Here is a 20,900-nt window from a genome sequence, read left to right as displayed (position 1 = left end):
AGGGGGACAGTGCTGCTGCAGCCTCTGACTACAAGCAGAATGAAAAGAAAGTACCGGAAAATCACAAACCAGGTGCAGACGGACTGACTTATTTGGGATGTCCCACTTCACGGAGAAGGTATCTGGGGCTCGGCCTTCACGCCCTGCCAGAGTGACGTTATTCGTCAGCCGACTCCTTCATTAACTCTTCATTCCTACAGAATTGGGTTATTTCCCCCCTTATGAGAGAACAGATTATTTTCATTAGTTTGTAATTTATTTTTATATGATTTGTTTAAATTGTTCATGCTGTCTACAATGAAATCATTGAAACATTTCTACATTTTTTTGGTGGTATGTCACAACTAAATTTGTGGGGTGAAAATAGCTCATTTTTGCCATCTGTGAGGGAAGTTTCACAGTTTAATTAGTCAAGTAATTAGTGGTTTTGACCGACACTTAGGAAGGAAGTGGTGAGGTTTCCTGCGATATATGTAAGTACATATTTTTCACATGAGAGATCAAAAGGCAGTTTGACCATAAGCCATTACCCTGTGAGCCACATTTCTAAGACTGTTCTGGAAGCCCTTACACTCTGACCTGGAAGGTTTACAGGGCCAATGGCAGCTTTACCATTGTTGTCTCCTAGAACATGCCGATTTCCTTGTTGGAGAGAGGTTTTAATATCCTGTAAATGTTGGATTTTAATGATTTAGAATATTATATTTTTAGAAACTCGGGTACTCATTTGGGTTTTTTTTTTTTTTGCTCTGCAATAAACGTAAAGCAGAGTTGTGTTCACATGGGGGGCAGTATGAGCACAGTGGTTAAGAGCATGGACTCTGGAGCAGGGCTGTCCAGGTTTGAATCCCAGCTCTAGCACTTCTTAGCTGTGTGACCTTGAGAAATTTACCTCTTTGTGCCACAGTCTCCTCATCTGCAACACGGGGCTAATAATAGTCTCTTCTCATGGAGGTGTCATGAGAATTAAATGAGTTATTACATGTAAAGTAGAGTTCCTGGGTGCTGCAAATGGTTAAAGAGCTCAGCTGCTAACTGAAAGGTTGCAAGTTCGAGTCCACCCAAAGGTACCTTGGAAGAAAGGCGTAGCAATCTACTTCCGAAAAATCAGCTCTCAAAAACCCTACGGAGCACAGTTCTACTCTGACATACATGAGGTCGCCATAAGTCGGAGTCAACTCGACGGCAACTGGTTTTATATGTAAAGTGCTTAGAATGAGCCTGGACCTTAGTAAGGGCTCAATTCGTGATAGATCATAGTATTGTTATTATTAAGTCTTCCTCATTCATATAGTGGGTGGATTAATACAGATCAAGAAAGGTCATGAAGGTTTTTTGTTTGTTTTTTAAATAATATTTTATTGTGTGTTCAGTGATGTTTACACAGCAAATTAGGTTCCCATTTAACAGTTACTACACAGATTGTTCAGAGACATAGGTTACGTTTTTTTTTTATTGTACTTTAGATGAAGGTTTACAGAACAAATAGTTTCTCATTAAACAGTCAGTACACATATTGTTTTATGACATTGGTTAACAACCCCACGACATGTTAACACTCTCTCTTCTCAACCTTGGAAGACCTTTTTTTTTTTTTGGTGAAAATATACATAGCCAAAGATACACCATTTCAAAAATTTCTACATGTACAATTCAGTGACATCGATTACGTTCTTCCAGTTGTGCTGCTATTCTCACTATCCTTTTCCAAATTATTCCATCACCATTATCTTCAACTCACTGTCCCCTAGGCTTCCCATCAAACCTTTAGAGTTGCTGTTGTCAATTTGATCTCACATAGATAATTCTTTTTTTTTTTTTTGTACTTTAGATGGAGGTTTACAGAACAAATAGTTTCTCATTAAACAGTTAGTACACATATTGCCCTATGACAATGGTTAACAACCCCATGACATGTCAACACTGTCCCTTCTCAACCTTGGGTTCCCTATCACCAGTTTTCCTGTCCCCTCCTGCCTTCTAGTCCTTGTCCCTGGACTGCTGTGCCTCATCAGTCCCATTTAGTTTTATGGGGCTACCTAATCTTTGGCTGAACGGTGAACCTCGGGAGCAACTTAACCACTGAGATAAAAGGGTATCCGGGGGCCATACTCTCGGGCTTTCTCCAGGCTGTCAGGCCAGTAAATCTGGTGTTTTTTTGTGAGTTAGAATTTTGTTCTACATCCTTCTCCAACTCTGTCCGGGAACCTCTGTTGTGATCCTGGTCAGAGTAGTCAGTGGTGGTAGCTGGGTACCATCTAGCTTACTGGACTCAGTCTGGTGGAGGCTGTGGTAGCTGTGGTCCATTAGTCCTTTGGACTAATCTTTGACATAGGTTACATTTTTCATGTTTTAACGTTCTCATTAATTCCCTTCTGGATGTTTTGCATCTAGTAATCTGGGTTCTCTGTCCCCTTACCCTTCCATCTTTGCTTTAGAGTAACTGTTGGTCATTTGGTCTCACATAGATGATGTTTTAAAAATGTGTAGTACTCATTGGTAATATTCTTTATTTTATCAGCCAGTCAGTTATTTAGCTAAAAGGTAACCTCAGGGGGTAATTTTGGTTCAAGGTTTATAGAGTATCTCAGGGCAATAGTCTCAGGGAGTACTCTAGTCTCAACCAGTCCAGTAAGTCTGGTCTTTTTAAGAATTTGAGTTCTGTTTCACATTTTTCTCCTCTTGTATCAGGATCCATCTATTGTGGCCCTGATCAAAATGGTTGTTAGTGGTAGCCGGGCACCATCTAGTTCTTCTGGTCTCAGGGAGATGAGGCCATGGTTTGTGTAGACTGTTGGTCCTGAAGACTAGTTTCTTCTCTCAGTCTTTGGTTTCCTTCTTTCTCTTTAGCTCTGGATGGGAAGAGACTGATGGTTATATCTTAGAGTTGCTTGCAAGCTTTTAAGATTCCAGATGTTGCTCACCAAACTAGAATGTAGAATATAAACTTTGTAAACTGTATTATGCCTATTGACCAAGTTGTCCCACAAGACTGTGGTCCCAAGGCTTCAAACCCAGAAAACCAATCCTGTGAGGTGTTTGGTTGTGTCTAAGAAGTACCCATAACTGTGCCCCGTATGTACTTTACTATATGTATGAATATACATTCATGCACACACACACATATATACACATACACATAGCTACATGTATATATGCACATGTATATACATACACATATACATACCTATAAGCATATATGCATACATAATGTAATCACACATATATTTTTTGGTTGTTGTTGCAAAATTATATATGTCCTAGCATTTACTAAAAAAATCCTTGTGTGTGTGTGTGTGTGTGTATGTGTGTGTTTGTACTTCTTAGTGACATCATTTAGCTTGGTCGAGCTGTGTGCACTTTACCCACATTCAGTGACACCTTTCCCATCACCAAAATAACAGGTGTGTGTTATCTAAAGGGAACTCGGGTGGCACAGTGGTTAAGAGCTGTGGCTGCTAACCAAAAGGTCGGTAGTTCGTTTCCACCAGCCACTGCTTGGAAACCCTACAGGGCAATTCTGTTCTCTCCTATAGGGTCGCTATGAGTCAGAATCGACTCGATGGCAAGGGGTTTTTTGGTTTTATTACCTAAAGAGAGACTTCCCCTCCCCTACCCAACCATCCCTTGTAACCACCAATGAACGTTGGTTTCTGTATGCATACATATTTTTGTCTTTTTATAAAAGTGGGATCGTACAGTATTTGTCTTTTTGTGCTTATTTCATTCATCATAATGTCCTCCAGATTCATCCATGTTAAAATATGTTTTGAGGACTTACCATTATTCTTTATGGTTGCATCATATTCCATTGTGTGTATGTACCATATTTGGCTTATTCTTTCATCTGTTGATGGGCACTGTCTTACTTACCTAGTGCTGCTATAATAGGAATACCACAAGTGGGTGGCTTCAACAAAGACAGATTTATTCTCTCACAGTTTAGGGGGCTAGAAGTCCAAATTCAGGGTGCCAGCTCCAGGGGAAAGCTTTCTCTGTCAGCACTGGGGGAAGGTCCTTGTCATCAATCTTCCCCTGGTCTAAGAGCTTCTCAGCTCAGGGACCCCAAGTCCACAGAACCTATTCTGCTCCTGGCTCTTTTTGCGTGGTTGCAATGAGGTCTCTCTCTCTCTGCTTGCTTCTCTCTCGTTTTATCTCTTGTAAAATAAAAGATGATACAGGTCACACCCCAGGGAAACTCCCCTTACATAGGATCAGAGCTGTGACCTGACTAAGGTTGTTACATCTCTCCCTAATCCTCTTTAACATAATTTAAGCTTGTCTCATTAACCACAGGCAGAGATTAGAATTTACAACACATAGGAAAATTACATCAGATCCCAAAATGGTGGATAACCACACCATACTGGGACTCATGTCCTAGCCAAGTTGATACACATTTTGGGGGGACACAATTCAATCCATAACAGGCACGTAGGTTGTTTCCATCTTTTTGCTATTGGGAATAGTGCTGCAATGAACGTAGGTTTGCATATGTCTGTTTGTGTCATTTCCTTTAAGTCTCTAGGGTATATACCTAGGAATGGGATTGCTGGATCATAAGGTAGTTCTATTTCTAGTTTTTTGACGAAGCGCCATACTGTTTTCCATAATGGTTGTACCATTTTACAGTCCCTGCAGCAGTGGATAAGGGTTTCAATCTCCCCACATCCTCACCGGCATTTGTTGTTTTCTGTTTGTTTGATCAGTGCCATTTTAGCAGGGGTGAAATGATATCTCATTGTTGTTTTGATTTACATCTCTCTAATGGCTAAAGATCTCAAACTTGTTTTTATGTGTTTGTTGGCTGCCAGAATGTCCTCTTTGGTGAAGTGTCTGTTCATGTCTTTTGCCCATTTTTTAATTGGGTTGTTTGTCTTTTTGTTGTTGACTTATGAAGTTTTCTATATGTTTTAAAGATTAGACCCTTATCAGATATGTTGTTCCTGAAGATTTTTTCCCAGTGTGTAGGTTGTCTTTTTGCTCCTTTGATAAAGTCTCTTGGTGAGCATAAGTGTTTAACTTTTATAAGGCCCAAGTTATCTGTTTTGTCTTCTGCTGCTCTTGCATTTGTAGTTGTGTTTGGTAATCTTTTTGTTTGTTTAGTCCCATTGTTTTGTCCTATGTTTTTCCCCAGAACTTTATCATTTTCACTTTAACATTTAGGTCTTTGATCCATTTTGAGTTATTTTTTGTGTATAGTGTGAGGTATGGGTCCTATTTCATTTTTCTGCAAATGGATATCTAGTTTCTCCAGCACCAGATATTAAAGAGACCGTTCCTTCCTCATTGAATGGACATTTACCCCTTGTTGAAAATCACCTGGCCATAGATAGATGGATTTATTTCTTGGTTCTCAGTTGTATTCCACTGGTCTCAGCCTAAATAGATTCCATTTGCATTCCCAGAAGCCAAAGAGAGAAAGAGCTTTGTAAAAGTTCTCCGGCTTAGGAGTGCACATTCAAGCAGGAGCCTGAATTTACTCAGGGACAGACTGGAATTTTCTAAACTGTTGATGTTGTTGTCGTCAATTCTGACTCATAGCGACCCCATGTGACAGAGTAGAACTGCCCCATAGGATTTTCTTGACTATCATCTTTACAGAAGCAGATCTCTAGGTCTTTCTCCCACAGAGCCAGTGGATGGGTTCAAACTGCCAACCTTTTGTTAGCAGCTGAGCACTTAACTGTTGTGCCACCAGGGCTCCTAAACTACTAATAAAACCAAAAAAAAAAAAAAAAAAAAAACCCATTGCCATTGAGTCAATTCTGACTCAGAGCAACCCTATAGGACACAGTGGAACTGCCCCATACAGTTTCCAAGGAGAGCCTGGGAGAATCGAACTGCCAACCTTTTGGTTAGCAGCCATAGTGCTTAACCACTGTGCCACCAGGGTTTCCAAACTACTACTATCCTGGTGGCATAGTGGTTAAGAGTTCGGCTGCTAACCAAAAGGTAAGTTGGCAGTTCAAATCCACCAGGCGGTCCTTGGAAACCCTATGGTGCATTTCTACTCTGTCCTACAGGGTCTCTGTGAGTCGGAATCAACTTGACAGCAACAGGGAAACTACTAATAGTCATATTTAATGTAAAATTTAAAAAAAAAAATTTTTTTTTTTTCTATAATCCACATTGAACTACTCTTGTACACACTCCTTAATGATGGACAGCTAAAAACCAGGCTATACCTTGTTTTAGGTAGCAGAATGAAAATACACATTTGTCTTATAAAATGAGACCTATTACCTACCTTAACAGAACGTTGTAGAAAGCAGAGCAGTCTGAAAGCTTTATACAATCACAAAGAATAATTTCCTTTGGCAGTTTTTGAGGTTGACTTCTTTTATATCCTTTTTCTTTAAATCTTAAAGATGCATTGCAGGGCCCATAGTGACAACACAGCTTATTGCCTCAGAATTCTAATTTACCACAGGTCAAACCACATACCTAAAGCCTTGTCAAGTTTATACAGAAAGAATAATAACCCTTTGCATAGTGCTTTAAACTGCTTCAAAAAAGTTTCAAAAACATGAATTTGATATTTAGAACAAACTTGAGATAAGCAGTAAATAAATTAATGAATGAGTGGTTGAATCAGTGAATAGCTTCCTTCCATCTTACCGATGACAAAACTAGCTCAATCCAAGGTCAACTGCCAAAACATTTATTGAGCATTTGCTGTGTGCAAGTTATTATACAGAAGGAAGAGATACAAAGAAATAAGGCAGAATCTTAGCAAATATATTTTAAAGATGTTTTTGCTGGGATTTCAGGAAGTAATTTGAATATGGTTTAATATAGTCACCTTCTAGAACTTCACTGTCCAATATGATAGCCATTAGCCACATGTGGCTATTTAAATTAAAATTAAATGAAAATTCAGTCCCTCAGTCCCACTTGCCGTGTTTCACGTTTTCAATGCCACAAGTGGCTAGTAACCCTCCTATTGACTGCACAGATGTGGAACATATGTACCATGACAGGAAGTTCATTTAGACAGCACTGCTTAAAATGACAAATCGATATCCTGATGAATCTGTGTCCCATCTTCCTCACGTGAGTCTGTACTTTAATACCCGTTGCTGTCAAGTCGGAGGAGTAGAGCTTCTTTGGAGACTGTATTTGTGGTCTCGTTAAAGTCTGAAACAGTGGTTCTCAAACCTTAGGACACATCAGAATCACCTGGAGGGCTTATTAAAACACAGAGTCCTGGGCCCAGTCCCTGGAGCTTCAGATTCATTAGGTGTGGGTTACCAAAAACCCATTGCTGTCGAGTCAATTTCAACTCGTAGTGACCCTACAGGACTGAGTAGAACTGCCCCGTAGGGTTTCCAAGGCTGTAATCTTTATGGAAGCAAATTGCCACATCTTTCTCCTGCAGAGCAGTTGGTGGGTTTGAACCGCTGATCTTTCATTTAGCAGCCGAGCACTTAACCACTGTGGCACTAAGCCTCCTTTTAGGGGTGGGGTAGGGCCTGTTACTTTGCATTTCAAATAAGTTGCCCAGTGATGCTCATGCTGCTGGTCCAGCGACTGTAAGAAGCAATTGTCTGAAAAGATGGAACCAGGGAGAGCTCTAGCTGTGAGAGTACCTTAGATACCCAGGAACTGGGGCCCAGGGGGTGGCTGGCTGGTATTAATGGAGATGTTACTATTGGCTTCATTTGTATTATTCACAGAGTTTGTATCTTTCCTTTGGGTTCTTATCTTATCTGCCATGTATGTTTGAAAAGAGCCGTTCTGTGAAGAAATGGCCAACAAGTGCTTCTTCCTTCTGTGGTGTTGCCAAACCGTTTTATCTTTGAACCTCCAAAGACCCATCACTTTGGAGAAACCAGTGAATAGGGCAGTCTTTGGAATACTCTATTGACCTATAGTGATAACAAGGAGGAGAAGGAGACTGAAGGTGAGTTGGGCGCCGATTCAAGGAAATAGCTCTCCTTTGGACGCAAGAGAGGCTGGCAGACCGTCCTCTCAGCTGAAGAGTCTGGACTGTAGAGTTGCAGCTAAGTGGGGAGCTGCCGGGGTCACCACCTCTATAAACTCGTCCACATAGTCGTCTCATTCTGCACCTCATTCTGCAGGTATCAGCTGAGGATCTAAAATAACCGAAACCCAGTTCCTGCCCTCAGGGAACTCTTGTCTGGTCATCTTCAGGGAGAGAGAGACAGTCAGATAATACAGTGAGCTAAGAGCTTTCACAGGAAAGGTGTCTTCAGAGGGCTGTGGGCTCTTAGCCTCCCCAGACTGATCCAGCAGAACTTTAGAGAAGAATGACTTCTGAGCTAAGTCTGACCTGTTTCCTTGGAGAGAAGAGTGCTTTCCAGGAAAAGGGAAGAGCAGGTGCAAAGATCTATGGACATGGAAGCCAGAACAAGGTGCAAGTGGGACATGGCCTGGATGAGCTGCCTGACAAAAGGATGCATACTTCCCTCAAGGCAGGTGGAATAAACTGAATAAAGGCAGGAAAGCAGAAAAGTCCCACTTGTGGGATTATTTAACAATGGGCAGCAGCTTCTCCCATGCTATTGGAAAGTCAGCAAGTTGCTGGGAAAAAAAAGTCACTGTCGAGTCGACTGTGACTCATGGTGACCCCATGTGTGTCACAGTGGAAGTGCGCTCCACAGAGTTTTCGATGGCTGATTTTTTCAGAAGTAGATATCCAGGCCTTCCAGGGTGCCTCTGGATGGATTCAAACCTGCAAGCATTCAGTAACATTAACCGTTTGTACCACTAAGGCCTGCCTTTATTGTCCTCACAGCCTTTTGTGCCTTCTCTCACCTCCTGCTGCCTCTGCTCCCCACTTTCTCTCCTCTCCAGTAGGGTTCTCCCTGTCCTAGGCCTGCCTCCTGCCCTCCTTCCCCTCTGTGGTCAAAATTTCATCTTTTAAGTAGTTAGTGAAGCATCAGTCTGATTGTCCTTTGAAACCGCAACTTGTTAACGCAGGAACCTCCAACTGGGAGAATGTATCAAGGGTGTATGTTTGGAGGGAGGCAGTCCTGCTGAATGTATTCCATTCCTTTACCTCAGTCGGGTCACTTTCGTTGGCTTCTCAGCCAGGACGTAAAATACCTAGCACCAGCATTTTAGTCACCCAGTCACCCTAATTGTGTTTACCTTTGCAAAAGCCCTTTCCTGGGGCTCAGGGTACCATGGTCAGGATTGGAGAGGAAGCAGCTCAGGGCCGATATTTGAGATGGAAATCATATAGCCACAGGTATTGAAGGCCCTGCCTGTAAGGAGTTTGCTGTTGAGTTGGGAAGGGAGATAGAGAAAGAAGAACAAAAGTAGCTACATAAAACCAGGTGTATATGAGGCAGGCAGCTCATGGGTCACAGTGATCAGCGGAGAAGGAGATGTAACAGGTTTGGAAGGACCTTTTCCCCACTTCTTAGCATCTAGATCTTTCTGTGTTTTTTTGTGGTGACTGCAGGGCCATATGAAGGCCTCTGGAGACCTGAGCACCGAAGAGATTCTGCTGCCTTCCCTCTCCGGTAAAAGCAGTACTCCACCGTAAAATAAGTGTAAGGACGCCCCCACAGGGTTCTGACTTTTTCCCCCCCGCAACTACTGTAACCTTCTGTGAGGTAACGGAAACCCTGGTGGCGCAGTGGTTAAGAACTATGTCTGCTCACTAAAAGGTCAGCAATTCAAGTCCACCAGGTGCTCCTTGAAAACTCTACGGGGCAGTTCTACTCTGTCCTGTAGGGTCGCTACGAGTCAGAACCGACTCGACGGCAACGGGTTTATTTTTTTTTTAATCAGGTAACAAAATTAAAACCTCCTCTTTTAGATCTTCAGTTGTGTGGGCCCAGGGCACCTGCCAGCTCTGCCCCTTGGAGAATCCAGCCCTGGGGCATGAGGTAGGACAGGGAGTGGAGAGAATTAAACAGATTAATGTCTGGAAAATGTGAAAACTAAACAAATGTGAACAGTGCTTGATATTTGCTGTTTTACAGCTGCACAAAAGGACTGCAAACAGCTCCACTTTCCTTCCTCAGCCTGCACACAGACAGCGTTCAGGAGTTGTTGTTTTGGAGAGTTGCTCTCCGTGGTCATCACGTGGAGGCTACAAGGCCTCCCTCTGTGGCCAGGCCGCTGCTGCATACAGCAGAGAACGTTGTTTTACGAAGTCCGTCTGCCAAGGTGATCACTGCAATGGGGTTTTATGTGTGTCCATTTTCTTCACAGCCTCACAGCGAGGCCATCCCTTCCACCTGCCTAACTGCTTTGCCTTTTTTAATTTTTTTTCCTGTAGTTTAACTGCAGTTAGCAGGAAGCATTAATGCTGCTGCCCAGCTGAAACATGGGCAGCCTTACCAGAGGCTGCTTCCCAGGCCCATCTGCAGCTCCTTCCTTGGGTGGATCCTGCTCACGATGCAGGCAGTGATGGTGGTGATGCAGGCAGTGATGGTGGGCCCTGGCTGAAGGGATTCGCTCTGAGTTGTTGGGGGGCCTGCAGCTAAGTGCTGACAGCAGACACCCCACATCCAGGGCCTGGAGCCACATGTATTAGCCTCTCCAGAATGTTTATCTCAGGCGACTGTTTCCTTTATCTCCAAGGCTTCAGGGTGAATTCCTTCCCGCGCACCACCACCACCCCTCCTCCTTGCAAGGCCACTTCTAGTCCCTTGGCCCTGTTTCTTAGAAACAATCAGACCCTTCCCATCATTTTCCCTAAATGTGAATGAATCCTGGGTCCTGAGAGTTTGAGGAGTTGGCTTTGTGGCAGTCTTCTAGAGTTGATTTGTAAATTGCCTTTGGTTTGTAATTCAAGTGTTGTTGTGTGGTAAACATTAATTATGCCAGCCAACATTCAGTTACAAATGAGGACTTAGAAGTGGGCTCTTATCAGGAAGTGACATTTGGCAGATGGATGGTTTTACTAACAAAAAGAGAATGTGGTTTTTTTAGCCTCAGCTGGTAAACTACAAAATGTTAAATACTGTTTCATTTTATTTACCTCCTTTATTCCAGAATGAGAAAATAGAATAGAAGGAATTTATTCACTCATTCATTCAACAAATATTTATTGAGAGCTTCCCAAGTACTAGGCACAGTTTAACGCAAGCACTTTCAAAGATTTCCTTTAAAGTACTGCCTCAGTTTGAAATTGAACTCGAAAATCAGTGTCTGTGTTCACTTCCTACAAGATTTTACCATAACTAGCCTTAGATCTCCAGAGAAATGAAGATATATGATATTTTTAAAGACAGAGTGAACAGGGAACTTTTTCATGGTGATACTAGCAAACGAAACAGTATTTAGAGCTCCATTTCTCTTCAAAGACAAAAGCTTTTAGGGAGCTGGCCAGTGCCCTCCTGTGTGGAATGATAGATAACACCTCTAGGGCAGCCTCTGGCAGACACAGTGCCTGGCGCCAACTGCGTATTTAGTTGGTGAATAAATTAATATTTGGGTGATAAAGACTGAAAGACTTTCAAATGTGAACGAAGGGAGTAGGGAGCACTTGAGTTTCTGAGAGAACCCACAGATGCTTGAATCTTCCTTCCAGGACAGTGGCAAGAAGAGAAAAGGAGAGGGGTGCACTTTTTCTGGGGACTTTCTCTTCTGATGAGGTTCCCATTGCGGTGGGCGCTGCGTGGCCAGCAGGACATGCACAATAAGGGAGGGCAAGGACAGCGTCTGTGCTCCTGGCGTTGTCTTTTCTTCCAGAGAATTCTTCGGGGCAGATGGTTATTCCTCACTCTGCTTCCTATTTCCAGAGGACTTTTAATCTCCCCTTTTGTCCCCTGTGCAGTTGATAAACTGGCCCCACATCCTCTTCCCTTTATCTGCAGTCCATAGAAGTCTATTGCACTGTTGAGGCTGATCTGTTTCACAAGCTCCTTTGTGTTAACCCTCAAAAGAAAGGCTTTGAAATCTGTGACCATGAAGCTTTGGGTCTGGTTTTGCTTTCCGAGCTAGACCTCAGTTTACATAGCCATATAACCTTGAAAGCACAAATATAACCAGTCCTGGAACAGACAAGCTGACGAGGGCTACATTCAGAGAGGAGCCTATCAGACCGTGGAGGCAAGACCTTCCAAACCCAGCACCAAGGTTCACTGCGGCTGTGCCTCTTTATCCTTTGCAAGGCCATGCGTGGACAGCCAATGACAATGAATGGGTTTGGGTGGGGGTGGGAAGGCATTGAATGTAAGCCCACCGGGCAGTCAGTGGAAGCAAGATGAAACCATTGAACTCCATTCCAAAAGAATTATTTCTTGGGAGAATGCATTCAGAGATCAGAGCTCCAACTTGCAGATTTTTGCCTCCATTCTAACAGAAAACCATTTGGCTGGAATTGCCTTGCCCACAAAATGACGGACGTAGGCTATGGCCTTGAGCAGATACAGCAATGAGCAAGAGTCAACCCTAGTCTGTATGGTGTAGAAATGACTGATAAATGTTTTGAGAAGTTTTAAAAATACATAGATTTTCAAAGAATCACTGGGAAGATACTGGTTAGCCTTGTACCACCTAATGAAAACCCAAACGAAATTTGTTGCCGTCTGTTAAGACTGGAACTGAGCTTATAGGGTTTTCTTGGCTGTAATCTTTACAGAAGCAGATCACCAGGCCTTTTTTCCATGGCACCACCTGATCAGTTTGAACTGCCAACCTTTCAGCCACCCAGGGACCTACCACCTAATGAATCCTGCTAATCAGAGCAGTGTGCTGTGAGATAAGGGTTCCCTCAGGCTACTGCATGCGTTCATACACACAGACACACACACACCCAGCATACCAGATATGTAGTTCTGCATTCTCAGGGTACAGAGGAAATAAATAATGCTCTGGATCCTGGGTATTCTTTAGAGTTGCCTTTGAGCTAGGATTGTGGCTAATGGTCCCAGGAGCTACTACTGGACTCTGGAAAAACATACCCACAGATATGCTACCTCTTTCTTAGATTTCCAATAGTTTATATATTTATAGACCAACAGATATCTCATTGAGAGAAAGAAAATGGACATTTCTTCTAGATGTGATCAAACCAAATATGTGTAATGATCACAAGGTTAGGTAGGAAAATGAGAAAATACATTGAAAAGCGGCAGAGAATGCATGGTTTGTGACAATGCACTGAAATTCAGAGACCCTTCAAATCTCAGCTTACAAATCACTTCCTCCAGGAAGACTTCCCTGACCTTTCCCCACAGAGCCCTGTGCTTACAGCAGCGTTCCCCATATGCTGCAGTCGCCTGTTTGTGTTGTCGTTGCCCTGACCGAACTCCCTGAGAGGACCCTGAGCGCAGGCTGCCTGGCAGGTAGTGGGCACAGAGTAAATACGAGTTGTCATAGAAGATAGGCTGCTTCCGGGGAGTGAGGGAGACAGGATGGGTGCAACACTGTCCTGAGGGGAGGGAGGCCTTTGCATTAGTAAACTGAGTGCTTTATGAAACATATTTCCCCACAGGGAAGGGAGACTCCAGCCCTGCCACAGGGGGAGTTCCAGTCTTCCTGTTGTAGCTCACCTTATCTTGATGAAGAGAGTAATTTGTTTTACATCTCTAATCTGAGCAGAGGCAGTTGGAGCCTATCAAGTAGAACTGTGTGTGGGTGGTGGTTTTCTGACTACAATCCATGAAGGCTAAGCTGTGATTTCTAAAGCTCCTTCATTTGTGACCTGAACCAAGCCCATTCCCAATTTCCTCTCCCAGATAGAGCAGCGTGCTACTCTTATGAAAATGATTTTTTAATTATGTTATTTTAAGAAGAAGCATAACTGAAAATGTGTACTGTATTGAGCAAAATAGAACACTCCAGTTGGCACACAAAAAGGAGGGCTTTTGAGAAAGGCAAGAAAGATTTCACAGTTGGACCTGGTATTTTAACCATTTCAAGTTTGGTTTCTGGGCCGAGTTTGCTCTTGGCCATTTCTATAGCAAAGCAGACACTGAGCTCACCCTTCCCTCATGTCTAAGTGGTTGCTGATGTTGTTTTTCGTGACAGGATATGTCTTGTCAGCTTCCCCCTGGGTTTGTGGCCATTGTAACTGCAAACCGGAGTCTGATCAAACACTTTGGCTATGAGGCAGCTTATGAGCTGGGAGGTAGGCAGCACCAGACGCCCGTCTGCCTCAGCGCAACTCTAGGCCCTAGGAATCTTTAACAACGTTTCTTCTTTACTAGCCGCTTCAAATCCATAGATCATTTTATTTTTCCAGCAAATGTATGAAGTGGAAGTCTACTTTTACCACTCTGTGTACTACTTTAGTTGTACCTGGGTGTTCCAGCCTTCTGTCTGTCTCTTAATTGTTCAACGTTCCTGTCAAGAAAAATGTTGTTTATTTGTAATTGAAACAAATTTTTTTGGTTTGGTTGTTTTTCATTTGTTTGTTTTTTAAGGTACTAGTCCTTTTACACGTCCCTGGGTGGTATAAACAGTTAACATGCTTGGCTCCTAACCAAAAGGTTGGAGGTTTGAGTTTACCCAGAGGTGACTCAGAAGAAAGGCCTGGCAATCTACTTCCAAAAAATCAGCCATTGAAAACCCTAAGGAGCGCAGTTCTACTCTGACTTGCATAGGCTCGCCATGAGTAGGAAGAAACTCAATGGCAACTGGTTTTACTGGTCTAATCCTCTTAACTAAATAAACTGGAAAATGCCTCCGTGATTTTGCCTCCCAACAAGCCTGTGGTGTAGCCTTCCAGCAAACCTCCCTCCACTCAGTTCCACTGGCACTTGAATCACCACCAGATGGTTGACATAGGAATGTTATATATTTGAGTCAAGATAAACAACAGCTTTCTGAAAGGAGTGCTAGTATACTGTGCCTGTAGTTCTGAATGATCTTGCAAGTTAGTGGATCTCTTTGAGCCGCAGCTTTCTCATCTGTAACATGATGGTAATAATTAATACCTATAGGAAGCGTTGTCCTGAGGATTAGAAAGAGAATGTGTAATTCCTCTATCCAGTGCCTTGTGTGTAGTGGGCATTTAACTTGGATGTCTAAGAGGCATCTCAAACGTAAAACAGCCAACAGTAGGGCTCTTCACATCTCCATCGCGAGCCCACTCGCCTGTACAGGTCGCCAGTTTTCTCTATCTGAGTAAAAGGCATCAGGCTCCACCAGCGTCGTCCCTCCTGTGGTACCTGCCTGCTCACTAGTCTTCTTGCAGTCTCTTTTCCACCCCTCCCGTGGTTACTCACTGAGCTGGAAAGAGCCCAGCTCCTTCTCCTGGTTTAGCTAACTGAAAGCTTGGGGGTTCAAGTCCACCCAGAGGTACCTCGGAAGAAAAGCTTGGCAATCTGCTTCCCAAAAGTCAGCCACTGAAAACCCTATGGAGCACAGATCTGCTCTGATATAAATGGGGTCGCCATGAATCAGAATTGACAACAGCAACAACAAATAAGTGATCTAGCCCCCGCCTTGCCAGCCCCTCTTGTAACACTGTCTCCGTCCTCCAGCCTCCGTGCTGTCCCAGAAACATGCTAAGCCCCCTTGCCATTGTCTTGCAGGGCCCTCTGCCTCGGGTGGCCTCTCCCAAGACCCAGAGAATTCTGCTTCCAGGCAGTGGGTAGAAACCAAAACTAAAACCTGTTGCCATCGAGTCGTTTCCAACTGATAGCGGCCCTATAGGACAGAGTAGAACTGCCCCATAGGGTTTCCAAGGAGCCGCTGGTAGGTCTGAACTGCCAACCTTTTGGTTAGCAGCCGAGCTCTTAAACACTGTGCCGCCAGGGGCAGTTAGGTAGAGTAAGTCTTCGGAAAGGTGTTCCTTGACCAGTCAATTTCAAGTCACTCCCCTCACATCGCCCTATTTTGAGTCTCTAAACAACCCTCAGGAGCCCTGGTGGTGCTGTGGCTAAGCGCTTCGCTGCTAACTGAAGGGTTGGCAGTTCGAACCCACCAGCTGCTCCTCCAGAGAAAGATGTGGCAGTCTGCTTCGGTAAAGATTTACAGCCTTGGAAACCCTCTGGGGCAGTCCTGCTCTGTCCTATAGGGTCACTATGAGTCAGAATAGACTCAGTGGCAGTGGGTTTGGTTTGGTTTTTAAAGAGCCCTCATCACTGTCTGTTATTGTGTTTATGTCTCCCTTCCCTTCTAAAGTGTAAGTGTGCTTGCCTTGTACACTGCTGTCTTTCTAGCATCTGGAATTGAGCCTGGCAAAGAATATACACCTATTAACTCTTTATCAAGTGAATTAATTCAACAAACAACAGCTGCCAACCACTAATATGTTACCGTTTAAACTGGAGTATGTTCACATGACCTAACATAGATATTTATGTTATTTGTAGATAGAGTTAAGAATGGATTTGGGGACTTGGCTCCAACCCTACTGAAATACCCAAAAACCAAACCAAAGCCACTGCCGTCTAGTCAATTCCGATTCATAGCGACCCTATAGGACATAGTAGAACTGGCCCACAGAGTTTCCAAGGAACACCTGGTAGATTCAAACTGCCAACCTTTTGGTTAGCAGCCGTAGCTCTTAACCACTATGCCAGGGTTTCTAGCAACTGAAGTAGGTACCCTAAAATCAAGTATTTGATATATTTCCTCCCCATACTGGAAACTGAAAAGAAATTGACTGACCACCAAACCAAAAACAAATAAGCCCATTGCCGTCAAGTTGATGCCAACCCATAGTGACCCTAGAAGACAGAGTAGAGCTGCCCCATAGGGTTTCCAAGGAAAGGAAGCCACAGGAAACTTAATGGATATGAAAGTAGGCCCCTGTCCCTGTTAAATCTTCTCCACCTGTTATCCTGAGAAACCGAAATCAGAAATGAGTAAATTTCTGCCCAGAGTAATAAGGTGAATAAAAACCATCCTCATCCTTTCTTTTAGATGATTTGGCAACCTGCCCTGTGATCACTCGACAGTCCATATTGTTGGGAATACAGCTGAGAGGTTCACATGGGGCTCACTTCTTCTCATCCTCATTGGCATGGACACCAACAGGGGCCCTCTGGGATCTTAGGGCCCCAGACTTGTTTTCTGAATTATTTATTTAAACTCTTTTCTCTCCTAGTGAATGCTGCCTTAGCAATATCCCTCACTGTCTCTTTCTGACCATCCTCATAGACTAGGGGCTTAAAACATCCTCATTACCTGAAATGGAACTGTAGTTACAAGTGCTGGACCTCTTCTCCTCCTATGCAAGTCGGTCCTTCCCAGCGGGTGGAGAAACTCTCGGGTCTGTAGGAGGCGTTTGGCGGCAGGGAAAAAAGTAACTGGGTCAGAGCATCTAAGGCAATTCCAGAGACGAGGTGTGGGGTAAATAACTTCACCCAAAGAATCTGGTCTTTGTATCAGTATGTACCAGTAACGCCCCAGTATACACCCCTAGGCAACACCTGCACCTCCTGGTGAACACTCACTTGGACATCTCGAGGCTCCTCACACTGAACATGCTGCAGCCCACACTCCTGACCTCCCCTCTCCTGATCCCCGTCACCCTCACTCCCCGTCTAGTCTGTGCACCCACAGCCTGTCACGTTTGCCTTCCATCGCCACTGTCACCACCTGGTCCCAACCACTCCCATCTGTCATCTCCTGACTGATCTCCCCACCCTGCTCGGGGCCGCTCGACTGTGTTCTTTCACAAATCTATCAGGAAACACGAGGGCCTCCCCACACTCCACCCCCACACCCCACAGACGCACAGGTGCACACGCTCTCATGTCTGAAGATCCTGCGGTGGCTTTCGGGAGCCCTGGTTGTGCAGTGGGTCAGTACTGGGCTACTATCCAAAAGATCCACAACCACCAGCTGCTCCCCCAGAGGAAGATGCGGCAGTCCGCTTCCGTAAAGATTACAGCCTTGGAAGCCCTACGGGGCAGTTCTCCTCTGTCCCGCAGGGTTGCTGTGAGTCAGTGGGGTTTGACGGGCAGTGGCTTTCAGGAGAGGATTCTTCACTGGGCTGCAGAGTCGTGCGAGGTGAGCGCTCCATCTCACCAGCCAGATCCCGCATGGTGCCCTGTCATTCTAGCACTGCAGCCACGCTCACTTTCCTGTCTTTAATTTTATTTTTTATATTATCATACAGTAAAATTACCTTTTTTTCTTGTGGTGTCCGGTTCTATGAATCCAAACCTTGAATACACCGTGGGCCCTGTCCCAGGGCCTTTGGGCTTGTCCTTTTCCCTCTGCTGAGCAGTCCCCTCCCCCAGCCTCACTTGGCTAGGACAGTCTCTCTCAGCTCAAACAGCCTCCGAGAAGGCTTCCCTCACCCAAGAAGGCTTCCCTGACCTGAGGCTGGGCAGCTCCGCTTATGTGTCCTTATTGCCCTTCAGAGCATTTTGGAGTGGTAACTTTGGGCTGGTTAGTGTGGGTCTGGATTAATCCCTGCCTCGTGGGCTAGATGGCAGCCCCATACCGCAGGGACACACCTACGTCTCTGCTCCCGTTGTATCCCCGGCCCAGCACTGTGTTCCCACGGAGCAGGTGCTCAGCAGATAGTTTCTGCCTGAGGAAATGAGCACTGAAATCACTCCTCAGAATGGCGGGAGCCTGATTCTAGAATTTCTCCTTCATCTCTTTTGGAACAAGTCACTTAACCTCATCTGATCTGTTTTATTTTTTCACCTGAGGATTATAAGCCCTCTCCCTCCAAGCCCTAGAGTCAGGATAAACCCTCACATAAGTGGTAATGGTATCCCGCCTTCTGCCGCAGGGCTGTGTTGTGTAAGCACGGCTGCTCCCATCTTACCCGGGAGGGTGGCCGGGAGGCTCCGCTCCCTCCTGAGGAAGAGATAGATAAGTTTTCTTCCCACCCTGCCATCCTATTCCTTCATGCCAAAGAGCACCGTGGTCGTATGTTAGAACACAGGCTGTCTTAGTACTTCCCACTGGCCAGACTCAGGGCCCAGATGTGGGCCGCGGGGACTCCTGAGAGGAACGTGCCAGCCCCCTGCCCTGATAGTCCTCCCAGGCCCCTGGTGACGCAGACAGGCGACAGAGCCCAGGTGTGAGGCGCTGGCCCAGGGAGCACGCAGGGCTGTGGTGAGCCGAGCCGCTGACACCCTGGAGTGAGCAGGGGCCTGCAGGGGAGGCCGAGCTGACCAGGGTGCACTTCCACTTGCACCGGGTCCCCGCCCTCCTCTCGGGAGTCCTCTCCCAGCTAGGGGAATAGAGCTGGGAAGCTCCTGCACCGCGGGCGGCCAGGGCAGTGCTGCCCCCAGAGTGCTTGATAAACCGCCGGGGCTTTCTGCGTCCCATGCTGGCAGCGTGAAGAGCGTTGTTTCAGTGAGTCGGGGCCACGTGCTCCAGGCCTGTGCCTGGGACAGCCCTGACCCATGCCAAGCACCCCCCACCCACACACACACTTCTCCCCAAGGGGAGAGCCCTGGAAGGTGTGTCTGCAGGGCATTCAGCTAGTCCTGCCGCTTGCTACTTCGGGTGGCAGGCTGATTTGGGGACGCAGACAGGAGGACGGAGAAGGGCAGAGAATCCAAGGTCCTGGGCGAAGTCCAGAGGGAGCACCTGTGAGGACCAGAAGGGCTCGCGGGTGACGGCGAACCATGCCTTGTTCATCTCCGGTGACCGCATGCCTTTGTCTCCCTCTCCCCCAACCCCCTGCGTAGGCGCGTTCCTCTTGGGAGGAATCCTCTACTCCTGGCAGTTCCCTCACTTCAATGCCCTGAGCTGGGGGCTCCGGGAAGACTACGCCCGGGGAGGCTACTGCATGATGTCCGTCACGCACCCGGCCCTGTGCAGGCGCGTGGCTCTGCGCCACTGCCTGGCCCTCGTTGGACTGTCCACTGCGGCCCCCCTCCTGGACGTCACCACGTGGACCTTCCCCGTCATCTCCCTCCCCATCAACCTGTACATCTCCTACCTTGGCTTCCGCTTCTACACCCAGGCCGACCGGAAGAGCTCCCGGAGACTGTTCTTCTGCAGCCTGTGGCACCTGCCCTTGCTCCTGCTGCTCATGCTCACCTGTAAGCGGCCGCAGGGCGGGAAGGGGGACCAGGGCGAGCCCCGGCAGTGAGTCAGATTGACCTGTGGGAGAAGAGAGAAAAACAAAACACTGGGAGGGGCGCCTGTGTCCCCCGCTGTTGGGCAGGACTGTATTGGTAATTCTGGAGTGCTGGAAGAGAACCCCCAGCTTAGTAAAGAAAGATTGTTAAATAATTTGGTGCTCAGGGATCACTTAACATCTTGTTTGTTTAATAATAATCTCCAAAATTCTCCCCAGGTGAGGGAATGGGTTGGCTCAATAGATTAATACAAAGAATAGTTATTTTCTTTGAGAGCCTTTTCCATATCTCTTCCTCCAACCACTCCACCCCCTACACACCATATGCCCAGCACAGGCCAGACCCCGTGCTCACAGGTGGCTGGACGGTGAGCGCTTATAACCTGCTGTCCTTAGGTCCCAGATATCCCCCAGACCTTAGGGACTGCCCTGAAGGGCCAAGTCGGAGGAAGTGCCCACCACCTGGGCGCAGCAGCCGTTTCCCAGCTTTCTCATTCCCCATGTACACTCAGCCACAGTCCCCCAAACAGTCCCAGCCAACCAGACACACGGGCCCAGCACTAGAGGGGGATGCCAAACAGTTGCCTAGCGAATCTCAGACTGTACCCCGCTCCTGCCCCATCACATCTCAGCATTTCATAAACTCAGGGGAATGAATGGCATTGTTAGAGTTCATTTTAAAATACAGTCAATGCTGCAGCATTTCTTTCTGGGAGGGTAGTTCAAGGCTTAATACCAGAAACCCTTCAGGCTGATACCATTACTACACCACTTTGGTTGCTACTGTTGGAAACCCTGGTGGTGTAGTGGTTAACTGCTACTGCTGCTAACCAAAAGGTCGGCAGTTCAGATCCACCAGGCACTCCTTGCGAGCTCTGTCCTATAGGGTTGCTTTGAGTCGGGATTGACTCGACAGCAACAGGTAACTCCTGAGCTCCTCTTTGCCGCACCGCCTTCTCAGGGC

At 45.9% G+C, this 20,900-nt stretch overlaps 1 protein-coding gene across 1 annotated transcript in view; it reads left to right on the top strand.

The window, feature by feature from the left end:
• The window catches only part of LOC101348940 (protoheme IX farnesyltransferase, mitochondrial), a 205,594-nt gene extending 184,936 nt beyond the window's left edge, over positions 1-20,658 (top strand). The window contains exon 7 of the mRNA XM_004376188.3: positions 19,542-20,658. Coding sequence (XP_004376245.1) covers positions 19,542-19,948 — 407 coding nt within the window. The 3' untranslated portion in view covers positions 19,949-20,658. The remainder of the gene's footprint in view (positions 1-19,541) is intronic.
• Positions 20,659-20,900: the final 242 nt, after the last annotated feature.

Source organism: Trichechus manatus, unplaced genomic scaffold, assembly GCF_000243295.1.
Source record: "Trichechus manatus latirostris isolate Lorelei unplaced genomic scaffold, TriManLat1.0 scaffold00040, whole genome shotgun sequence".
Taxonomy (NCBI): Eukaryota; Metazoa; Chordata; class Mammalia; order Sirenia; family Trichechidae; genus Trichechus; species Trichechus manatus.
This window is presented reverse-complemented; position numbering and strand designations above follow the sequence as displayed.